The sequence below is a fragment of the Carassius carassius genome, chromosome 7 (assembly GCF_963082965.1).
Source record: "Carassius carassius chromosome 7, fCarCar2.1, whole genome shotgun sequence".
In the NCBI taxonomy this organism is placed as follows: Eukaryota; Metazoa; Chordata; class Actinopteri; order Cypriniformes; family Cyprinidae; genus Carassius; species Carassius carassius.
In genome coordinates this window covers 7392722-7405073 of record NC_081761.1, presented here as the reverse complement: position 1 = coordinate 7405073, position 12352 = coordinate 7392722, and the positions used below count along the sequence as shown (strand labels likewise).

General features: G+C 36.8%; 2 protein-coding genes across 3 annotated transcripts; both read left to right on the top strand.

Moving 5' to 3' along the window:
- Positions 1-337: 337 nt before the first annotated feature.
- On the top strand, positions 338-3715 carry LOC132143461 (uncharacterized). Of its 2 annotated transcripts, none has more exons than XM_059553682.1 (2): positions 338-477; positions 926-3715. In XM_059553682.1, the coding sequence occupies exon 2, from the start codon at positions 977-979 to the stop codon at positions 2237-2239; it is 1263 nt and encodes a 420-aa protein (XP_059409665.1). In that variant the 5' UTR covers positions 338-477; positions 926-976; the 3' UTR covers positions 2240-3715. Both variants share the same exon structure in this region, with proteins under 2 accessions (XP_059409665.1, XP_059409666.1).
- LOC132143462 (kinetochore scaffold 1-like) lies at positions 3712-10895 on the top strand. The gene is given in 19 exon segments (XM_059553684.1): positions 3712-4388; positions 4541-4649; positions 4763-4830; positions 5087-5185; positions 5259-5374; positions 5838-5928; positions 6040-6055; positions 6058-6149; positions 6693-6780; positions 6895-6978; positions 7061-7100; positions 7140-7244; positions 9147-9247; positions 9336-9401; positions 9519-9628; positions 9764-9885; positions 10123-10225; positions 10227-10249; positions 10691-10895. Coding segments are annotated over 19 exon segments (1746 nt in total). The 5' UTR covers positions 3712-4169; the 3' UTR covers positions 10785-10895.
- Positions 10896-12352: the final 1457 nt, after the last annotated feature.

Here is a 12352-nt window from a genome sequence, read left to right as displayed (position 1 = left end):
GACACGCAGGAAAAAAATATAAGGCTAAATCATGTGCACGATTTACTAATTCGTTCATCGTTCCCTCAAGGTACTAAAACGTCCACATGATTACTATAGCGTTCCCTCGATTTACTATTGCGTTCACTCGATTTGTAATGCTGTAACTTTATTTTTTTTCCTCTAATGACAGGATTCTGCATTTTTGGGATGAGGGAAGACACCAAATCAAAGGTATTCTTTTCATGGAAAAGATGTTAAATTTTGCTGACCAATCGCAACATTGTTCTTCCATCTTGTTCACATTGCAAGTGGTTTTATGCAAAATGGGGGTGTGTTGACATGATTCGAATTATGTTCACTGTACCACAGTCTACTGATTGGTATTTAAATGCTTCCTGCAAAAGATTTTCATAGACAGTGAACCACTAAACCTTTCCATTTCTTTCAGACCTGGATACTTTGTTAAACACTCCTCTTTATCTGTCCCAGCATAAGGTAATCAGAATCAGAATCAGAATCAGAAAGAGCTTTATTGCCAAGTATGCTTGCGCATACAAGGAATTTGTTTTAGTGACATAAGCTTCCAGTAAACAGAGACAACAACACACAGACAAAAAAAAAAAAAAAAAATTTACAGGAGATTTACAAATTGGCAAATAAATAAGTGTATAAACAATTGTGCTATAAATGATAATGGAACTACTGATAATGGTAAGTACTAATCTAAGACCAGAAAGGCAAAATATTATGAATTTCAGGCTTCTGCAATTAGATATCCTTGATTTAAGTATATGTATGCTGCCACAGACATTTCATTTGGAGTGTGTGAATGTACAAAGCCTGATTGTCAATAACTACTTCTGCGTTTTTGTATTTATTTGTCATTGATGCACACCTTGTTTTGACATATTCTGATTATTTTGACCTTTCTCTCAATTTGTAGGAGAATTTCTTCTCCGATCCAGTCTTGCAAGATGACTGTGTGGATAGAACAATGCTGCTCGGAGAGGATACAGGATACATGGATATTACTCAGAGTCACACAATCACAATTGATAATGATTATGAAATTCAAGAGCAGACAAACCCAGATTTTAGCGTCAACATGGCTCAGACGATCCGTGGTGATCTGAATGTCACAAGTCAGAAGGGTTTTCTACATGACGCAAAAGCAGAGAGGAAAAATGCTAACAATGACTCAGACTTCAGTGCTTTTCTCACAAGTATGAGATTACCCACTATAAATACCATTAAGCCCCACTATACAGAAAATCAGCTCTGTAATATCTTCAGTTCAGTTAATACAAGCACATTGGATATTGATATTGATAAGGAGAATCACTTCCCATCTTTTTTAGTGAAGCAACATCCAGGTGCCAAGGCTAACCCACAAAAACCTCTGGGACTTCAACTAAGGCGTTCTCGTGTTGGAAGTGTTAAAGACGATGATATTGAGGCAGCCAAGAGTCACACTGTTGTAACTGAAAACAAAGCTAATGCTCCGTCTTTTACACCCTCTCTTTCTGTAAATCAAAGAGGTATTGCATTTATGACAGCTGTCTTTTCAAACATCCCAGATGACATGGAGCTCACTTTGAGCCAGACTGCAATCAATGTTAAAGTTACAGGAAATATCAGTTGCAATGTCCAGGCGGCTCTGGAGCACAACAGATCCCATCATTTCCCTGAGGATTATGATGCAATGGAGATGACGAGGACATTTGATGTATCTGTTCGCGAAAAAGACCACACAACGAGTACGAAGGAGCAAGCTCAGCCTTCAGTTCCTACAGTAAGAAGGATGTCCTCCTTTAATATAATTAGTAATGGAGAGACAACAGATCAAAATAAATCTGGTTATTTAGAGAGCAATCTCTCAATAGCCCAGACTAATTCTGATGATATGGAAATGACAGAAACATTTGATGTATCTGTTAGAGAAAAAAATCACACAAGTATGAAGGAGCCAGCTCACCCTCCAATTACCAAATTTAGCAAGATGTCCACTTGGCAAAGCAACAACTTTATAGCTTCAACTGCTAGTCCTAGCAATATGGAGATGACACAGTGTCAGACTATTGTTCTCGAGGACAAACAATCAAGTGGAAACAAGCCATTCACCAACACAAGGAAGAGTTTTCCTCTTGTATCTTTATCTAGATCTGTTCTAGAAGATGAGCATACAGGCAATATGAAGGAGGAAGCTCTGCGTCCAGTTCTCAGAGTAAGCAAGATGCCCTTCTTTGATTTAGTTTGAGATGGATTGATTATGAATCACAACAAATCAGGCCACCTCCCAGTAGCCAAAACTCCAAATTCTGATGAGATGGAGATGACACAGTGTCAAACAATTTTTCTAGAGGCCAAGCAGGTCAATGGAGACAAACCTTTAAACAACTCAAGGATCAACTGGCCTCTTACATCAGTATATGAACCTGAAGGCAGTGATGGAATGGACATGACTCAAGCATTCACAGGGCATATAATGCTAAATGCTTTTCCAGCCTCCAAGAAGAAACAAGGCGAAATCGTTCTGATGCCTGCCACAAGTACATCAGCTCAACATAATGATAGTGACTGTATAGACTTGACATGCCAACCAAGTATATTTGATAGGATTTCTACCCCAAGTCCTGATGAAATGGAATTAACCAGATGCACCACTATTAACATTGACTCAAACCGTACCTGGTTAGGGAGTGCTGTGGATATCACAGGTACAAGAATAGCACCAATCTCTGCTAATCAAACAATCACTGTGGTTGAACCTATGGAGATGACCGAGGTACACATGGGACCAGTCAGTGAGCAAATGTATAAAGATTTTATGACTCAAAGAAAGTCAGGAGTAAGAATGATGCCCTTGATGTGTGATCCTGAAAATACTGAAGCTGATAACTGTCAGACTGATTCCTCCAACCCTGATGACATGGACATGATGACACAATGTCTGACTGTTGTGCTTGAGGGTGAAAACTGCAAGAGGGCCGAACCATTCAGTAAATCCAGGAAGAGTTTGAACCTTGTATCTACATCCTCCAGTCCTGATGTTGACAGTATGGACCTAACCCAGGCACTCTCCGGCAATATCATGTTAAAGAGCTTTGTATCCAGTGAGGAAAGTAAGCATGAGAGAAATCTGTTGCCTGTAGTGCAAAGTTGTCAAACACAGGATGAGTCTGACTGCATGGAAATGACAAGTCAAGCCAGTGCATCAAATCTAGCTATTCCCTGTGTTGATGAAATGGAACTAACAGGATGCAACACAATAGCAATTGACTCTAAAAACACATTGGCAGCAAGTGCTACAGAGATCAAAGTGCATGACAGTGCACTTTGGGCATCAACATCTGTTTCTAGAAATACAGTGTCAAGTTAAGAACAAAATGAAGTGAGTGTATCTGCCAAGTGTGCTACTAACCATGTCTTCCCCTCAAAACACGTTTTTGATCTTGATCTCAAAAACATTAAATGCAACAACACAGAGACAATATCCTATGGCCCAGCTGACATGCATGTGGACAAAAATTGTGAAATGGCACATCAAAGCAATTTGATGACAACTGATGAAGACAGTGATATGCAGGTTACTAAGGTGCTTGCAATGCCCATTGAAACAGAGCAGAGTGTTTCTTTTAATGAGGAAGAAGCACTGATAAAGACTTTCTGTGGCTCTAGAATTGAAGAAGAGGATCAAGCACTTTGGTCTAAGAAGGAACAAAGTTCCTTCATTACAGAAGAGCTGCAACATGCAAAAGTAAGACGGAGAAGTCTAGCTGACTTTCAAATGGAGCTTCGCAACATGTCAAGGCGTATCCAGGAAGAGCAAAAAGTGATAACAGGAAGCACAACTGTGCCTCTTCCTTCTTTATCTCTCCCTGAGAATTCCCTTAAAGAAAACATTTCCAATGAGTCAACTTCAAATGTCACGCCTAAAGTCAAGCAAATAAACAATTCTGTTCAAAATGAGAGGACCACACCTTTTAGTCTTAAAAAGAAGGCGTTCTCATCAAGGTATGTAATTGTGTGGTATCATACCAAAACAAGCTACAACTGTAACTCCTAACAAAACTGTGACCATAAGTACTAATGATTTGCAGTGTCTTCCACTAGAGAAACATTTTGAGGTTGCTGAACAAAATAGCAACTGCAAAACAGTCGATATTAATGATGAAGAGTTCCCTGAAATGAGCAGCGGCGACGACTTGTCAGTGAGTCTAGAAAATTGCCCAATTAACAAGCAAGATGAACTGGATGGTTCTTTGGTTGTACCTAAATATGAAAGGCCTTTGGAGAATGATGTCTTTGAGTCAGACACAAGCACAAGTCCTTGTTTTAAAAGGCTGCATCCAGAGGAAGACCCTATTACAGCAGAACGAACCAAGAAAGTCTGCATTTCTGACATGGTAGGCACAAAATGATAATAATTTTCACTTTAATACTTTGTTTGCTTGGTGTTTCCTGCTACACGCTTGGAGGATGTTCTGTAATAAAGTGTTAAGCGTGGGCTCCATTGTTGTGCATTATTATGCTAATGCCTAAGATTCTGTCTCCTCAGGGGCCTGACTGTCATGAAGCTGCCGTACAGTGGGAAGGTAATTTTACAAGGCATGCTGCTCAGAATCCCAGGGCAAAGACAATTGAAGACACAGGAGTGTCAGAATCCAGTGAGTTACTTGTGTCAGTTCTCAGACAAAGTGAAATGCACATTAAGAAATGCACCATTAAGAAGATTTCGATGTGGTGTATTTATAAAAGAAAAATGTGATCTGCTTTACAGCTCTCAAATACTCACAGTTTGACTCTCATATGGATGGGACACTGGATCATGCATTTGATTTCAGCAAGGTAGCATTGTTTACACACACGCTCAGGATTTTTTTTTGTGCTGCCTATCACTTTTAGGTATTTGAACAACCATAAATGTTGCACTTTGCCCTGTAAATCGTCCCATATTGTAATTGCAACAGACATGAATAATACTTTTAAATGTGTGAATTGTTTAGCGAAAGTGAGCTTTGACACCCTAACACGTTTTGCATGGGAAAGCACTACTTATGACAATATAAAAGTAAAGTTGATTGTCTCATTCTTTTATTTCCAGAAACTTGAGGACGGAAGCATCACAGTGAATGAGTTCCTAAGCCACTTTGGTATCAACTTTGTTATCCACAGATCTAGACCAAGTGCTCTTCCTGACAGTGTAAGTGGTCTGGCTTTCTCTTTTTCTCTTTGTGAACATATGTGACGGTTGTAACACATCATGCCTTTTTCAGTGTAGAGCTGGAGAAACAAGCAATATGGAGGATTTGCTCAAAGAGAAGTACATATACCACCCCAAGCAGAGAGTATATGAGCAAGACTGTAAGAATCTCACAGAGATAGTAGAGAGGTATGTACCAGTCTGGATTTGATAATGCTGACACTAAAAACACTACCTCTGTTTATTTGTGTGTGTGTGTGTGTGTGTGTGTGTGCGCACGTGCACGTTTAACTGACATAAATTATATATGTATATATATAAAAAAAAAAAAGAGCTGTACGATAAATCACATGTGATTATAACCCGCATCTTGTAAGTAAAGCTGGCATTTAATACACAGAGCTGTAGTTCACTGACAAGCTACACAATATTGCATTCATAATCAAAGCTTGTCAGTGAACTACAACTCTGTGTATTGAATGCCACTCCATCTGAAAACACGTGATGGAGAATGGAGATTTAATTCTAGTCACAGAACCGGCTTTACTGACGAAATGCGCATGACAATTTAAGGAATGTTCCTTTACAATTTATCGTGCAGCCCTAATAAAAAATGACATTATGTATATTTTTTTAATTAATTTCTTCATAGACTTAAAGAACAGATGCCTGAACAAGAGAAATCCCTGGGATGCATTAATGGAGCCCTTCAGCAACAGTTATGTACTCTCACTGAAGAGCAAGTATGTTGTTTTCATAGACAATATTGGGTCATCTTATGTTAAATCATTAAAATCACAGCTTACATTGTTTATCTTTGAGATTAAATCTTCATGTATGTTTGTTTTCCTCAGTTAAAAAGCTTTGGCTCCAAGAGCGAAGAGCTTACTTTGGAAAGAGAAGCAAAGCACTTTCTCATGAAATGAAAAGAGACTTTTACTTAGAGCTCATCAAAACAACACAGGTAAGAGCAATTTTGATTATTTTATTATGTTGATTTTGTGAAATCATTTCTCAAAAATCCAATTTATTCTTTAATCTAAATATTCTTCGTTTCTCTTCTGATTTGTAAAACTCTGATACGTAGACCCTAGGACATTGTTTGGAGCACACTTTTATTTCCTTTGTGTGCATTTACTTTTAAAACAGGAATTAAGTAGGGCAAAAAATGAAGGACACAACCTTTTTAAATCATAAAAAGATAAATGTAAAATAATAGCCTTATTCATATACGGTATATAAACATCACAGCCATAAACTTGATTTACTGCTGCTAGAATTTATTTGGTTGTAATGAGTCAGTGCAAGATCATTAGTCATCAGTATTTTCAGTCTGTTTTCCCAGAAGAAAAGGTTGTAATTTTGGGTAGTGTTTATCTGTTAAATGTTGTATTTGCAAATAGCTTTTTATTAGCTTTTAATTTTGTTAAAGTAATACACGAGTGCCTATACACTTTGACTAAAAGTCTTAACCGCTGTGCATATGTATTTCACTCAATACATTTAGGATGCAAAACAGAGTCTGATTTCTAAAATTAAAGAGACCGGTGAAACAATCGAAGACTTGGATGGATGCATTAATGATTTAGAAACTGGTATGGATTTCCTTCTTGGCTCTATTTCATGTTTGAATGTGTAGAGTATAAGGGTACTACATTATCATATACTAATACCGACAGGTAAATAACTCACTGCTTCTTTTATACTAGAACTTGCATCTGCAGAGGCCATGATTACGGGAGATCATTTCGATGCTTCTCAAACCAGACCAGCCTTAAAAGCCAAGGAAGAGGGTATTGTGCTTCTATATGGTTTTATGAATCTAGTAAGAAAGATGTAATGATTTGTCTGTGTTTTTCTTCTCTCTACTGATAGGTTTGCATAGGCTTAATTCAGCTGTCACCGAAAAGGAGAGGTACTGTATTTGCTGAATACTTAATTCTGAACTTTTTAGGGAAATTGGTGAGTTGGAGATTCAGCTGAGGTCTTTGGAGAACCAACAGGAGGAGTTGCAAGGGGAATCCAGTAGCCTTAAGAATCATCTTGCAACCTTGAACAGGTATTTGTTTTTCCTTCAATTTAAAAACTGATTGTAGCAGCACTTTGGCACTCTGTCTACACTGCAAGCGCAGCACATGAGTGACAGTAACAATTGTAGAACTCCCCTATTATAATCAATTCAGCTGTTAAAGAGAAGCAAACAATGCGACATCACTCACTCGCTGTGAGCTCAGCTTTTTTGATTATTATCGCTTGCTTTCTTTTCTAGCACGCCAGCAGACAAGCTAGCAGAAATGACACTTCCATGCTTAACCCATGTGGTTTGCTAATTTAAATTTTTGCTAAATACTAGATGTTGCATTTATTATGTTTAATATTATTGTTATTATTTGACTGCTATACTATGTATGTATATACATATATATATATATATATATATATATGTATATATATATATATATATATATATATATATATATATATATATATATATATATATATATATATAACTATAATAATATTGCTATGTCATAATTATTCAACCCCTATTCAACATGTTTTTAAATCACTTATTTGCATGGTGGGGAATAAAACAGTCTCAAAACACAATTAAGCCTTTAGAAACTCTATATAAAAAAGAATTAGCTTGAGCTGTTACACATACAGTTAGCCTACGCATGTGTTGAAGTTGAGTAGCAAAAATGTCAACAGAGATCTCACAAAAGCTAAAGAGAATAGTTATTATATTACTTTAGAAAGGCTAAGGCTATATGAAGATTTCCAAGACATTGAAAGTTCCTAGAGACACAGCTCTCAGCCTTATTTCTTAGCTTAAAGTGTGTTTTACCAGAAAACCTTTGAGGGTGTTGAAGAAAAAGCACAATATCATAAAATGTTTAATCAGAGCAACTGAGAAAAACATGCAATCTACAGCCAAAGACTTGCAAGATGACCCAATGAAAGGAGGAAAACCATTTCAATGCAGTGTGTAAGAAGAACTCTAGACAAGTATGGCTTTCATGTTGAGACATCTTGCAGAATACCACTCTTGATCAAGGAGAACAAAAGGCCAACTTGAACTTGATAAAATTCATTTGTGTGGACCTGTGGAGCTCTGGAGCAATGTTTTATGGAGTGATGTGACCAAACTGGAACTTTTTGGACCCATGGATCAGCGGTATGTCTGCTGCAAAAAAGGCAAAGCTCATAAGCAGAAGAACACCATCTCCATCTTCAAACTTGGAGGTGGATCAGTCCTGTTATGGGGGTTCTTTACTGGAGAAGGAAGTGGAAATCATGACTGTATGAAGGACATCATGGATTCTTTGAAGTATCACCAAGAATTGTGATACCTTTGGTGCAAAGACCGAAGCTGATGATCAATGGACTTTCCTGCAGGACAGTCATCCCAAAGTACACATCCAAATCTACTACTGCTTGGTTCAGGGATCAGTCATAGAATGTACTTGAGTGACCTGTTCAGTCTCCAGGCTTAATTCTCATTGAAAATATCTGGTTGAATTTGAAGAAAGCAGTGGCAATGTGAAAACCAAAGATTATCAGTGATCTGGAAGCTTTTCAGGTGAGGAATGGGCCAAGACTGTAGTAGAGAGGTGACAGAAGCTTCTAAACACTTACAGACAGCGTTTATTGGTGATTTTAATTCTGCACAAAGGGGGTTGAATAATTTTGACCATGAATGTTTAGAGCCAATTTGAATTTTATTATGATTCATCAATGGTCCATTCTCAGAATCACTAAAAAGTGTATTAACAAACTTTCTCTAATACTTTACTGATGCCTTTGTTGAACTGATTTCATAAAATGATGTTCTCCGCAGCAAAATGTCTTGCAGGTCAAGGGGGTTGAATAATTTTGATTGCAACTGGATATATATATATATATATATATGTGTGTATGTATATGTATTGTCCTGAAGGTGTGATGATATGTCTTTCAGTTTGAACGAGTGGTGTCTTGATGCGACAGATGAAAAGGGGGCTGTGTTTACCTTCCTTCACAAAACTGTGCATCTGCAGTTGAACCTGCAAACACCTGCCGGTGAGTTGATTATCGCTTTATAATTACTCCTAATGGTTCTTCATCATTATTGTCACATAATAGCATAAAATACTGTCTTGTCTTTCAGGAAATGACTGGATGACTGAGGATGTGGAGCGAAATATAGATGTAAGCTTCCAGTTGCACCTGGATGGTAAGTGAACTATAAATAAAATAAAAATTTTAGTATGTTTCTATTTTGTTTATTTATTTTACATTTACATTTTTAAAATCCACTTGGATGGATCTCCCCTGACATTTTTTTTTAAAGTGGAAAAATCTGAATGTCATGCAAGCATGGTCCACAAGTTACTTGAACTATACTATCATTCTCAAACTCAATGGACACAGAGGTACCCAACAACCCGACATATACCAGAGGTAAACACTAACACTACAAAGTATAAACATTCAGTCTTTAATATTTTGAGACATTGTTTAGCATTGTAAGAACATCTTGTCTGAATAATATATGACCAGAAGAAGTCTAAATGCTGTTGGATAATTTCTCAACAGATGCTTCATGACATTAGTTTGGTGGTGGGTCGTCTCAGGCTCTTGGGAGAGGAGATTCACCGGCTGAAGAAGTGGCGAGGATTGAAGCTTCGCATCTTAAAGATCACCTGTAAACACACACGGTATGTTACGCCTTTTACTAGCTTTCATTCATGCACTTTTCCTTAGCATGTTGCTTATTTGGATGACCCAGATTCAAGTTTTTACATTGTCTTAACCTCTAAATCTCTAAAAGACCAAAAACAACAGAAGCATGTGTCAACTTTGTTTCTGATGCAGACTTGCTTTTAGAAAAGTTTGTAACTATATTCACAGATTAATGAATCTTTAAGCATCTGTTTTTGTTTTTCCTCTTTCAGAGTTCATGTCATATTCTCAAGTCTGAAAGCACTGGAAAGGTTTGAGTTAAGTCTGATGGTCACTCCAGACTATCCCTTTGGGCCCCTTCACATACAGGACTTCAAAAAAAAACTTTGGGGATACAAGGTTTGAAAGCAATTAACATTTTTAGATCACAAAAAGTTAAAATGTTGTTGTCTGTCATTGTGAGTGGAGATAACATCACCTCCTTTAGACAGGATTATTATTGGAAAGAAATATGATCAAGTCTCTAGGCAGCGTTTAGTGAAACACAACAGCTTCTCATATCTAACCGTTCAAAGAAAAGTACATTATAGCACAGTTTTCTATAGACCACAAACTAATCTTCACTTATATACTGTAGATGAAATGCAATTCACATTGGTGCTGAGAGTGGCAAAATTTAAATCAAAAGCAGTTCTCTCAAGATCATTCATGTGATCCATGGTAAATTGAAATGGAAATATTACCAACAGCTGCAGTGAAGTTCATTTGATAAAAGTATTCACACTGCATGTTTATTTTGTGTTGATATTGTGTCTGTTTTATGCTTGCTGTCTTCTGTAGGTTGAGTCAAATTGAAGACATCGTATCATCAGTCAAACCAGCCACAAACTATCTGACAAAAGTCCTCAAGAAGATTCATGATGACCTGTGTTAGGATCTCAGGCCTTGTTGTTTAATCTGTTCTTTTCTGTCTTTTGTTTGTATTTATAGATGTTTGTGTAATCAAATACATAAGAATTACAAATGTAGCCAAAAACCATATCAACTTTGGCATTGTTTACTTTTCTTGGCCTGTTATGACTTAATCTTTGCCTCATGAATCCAGCTAATGGAATATTATTTAATGGAGGTGCAGATGCTATGCTGCTGATGATAATTACATTTGAAGAATGCTAGTAATCTTGGTTATTGGAGTGAATGATGTGAGTGATGCTCTTATGTCCCTATTTGTTCTCGGCTTTTTGTGGGTGTTTATTATGGTTTAAGTTCAGAAATATATAGAAATTTGAAAATAGTGGCAATCAGTGTTGAGAAAGCTCCTCCATTTAAAATGACTGATTAAAAATTTGACAACCAATGGAAAAAACCAAGTCATCACCCTAAAAATTGTTCTCTTAACGTAATTAAGCCAGAAATGAACCTAAAAGATAATTAAATCACTGTAACGTTATTCCCAACATCGGTGGCAACAAACTGCAACTCTTTATTGTATGTCATCTTTCAAAAGGCTAGTTTGGCCTCAAGCATAACCAGCAATCTCATACACAGATGTGAACAGAAGAATGATTTGTATTGCATAGAGCTAATCATTTGTTACTGTCAAGCTAGCTGTCAGGTAATCAAGATTTAATGCCGTGACACCACAGGAGAAGATTTTAGAAATGCTCCTGACCTTTGACAAGACTTGTACTGCATGGAGATAAATGGATGGGCTCTGTTCATCTCTGAGATAATTTTGTGCAACATAGAATGCGCAAAAACTGTGATAGTGAAGGAATGTTCCTGTACACATGAATTATTGCAGTGCAGCCTGATTTAGAAATATATTTACTGAGAAAAATGGTGATGGGTTCAATACTTATTTTACCCATGCTGTTTTTGTGTGTGTGTGTGTGTGTGTGTGTGTGTGTATATATATATAAATTTAACTATATATAAACTTAAAAGTGCAATACGACTTCAAACCAACAGTTAACCCAAAAATGAATATGTACTCCCCTTCAGGCCATTGAAAATGTAGGCGAGTTTGATTCTTCATAGGAACAGATTTGGAAAAAATTAGAACTATCACTTGCTCACCAATAGATCATCTGCAGTAAATGGTGCAAAAGCTGCATGTATTTAAGAAACAATCCATCATTACAGCTTTTTAACTTTAAAATGTTTTCAGCTAAAATGTGAGTCCATGAATTTTTCCTCCAGTGAAAGAAAGAATGAAACAATAAAATGAAAGATGAAATGGATTTGCAGACTTTAAGCTTTAATTAAAGAGGTTGAACAAAAATATAAAATGCTTAAGAATTACAAACCTGTTTATACACAGTCCTCCCATTTTCAGGGGCTCAAATGTTATTGTTTGAATTAATAATCATAAATATTTTTTTATATTTTGTTAAGAATCCTTTGCAGGAAATGACTGCCTTAAGTCAGGAATTCATGGACCTCAAACTAAGACTGGGTTTCCCCCTTTGTTATGCTTTTCAAGGCCTTTACTTCAGCTGA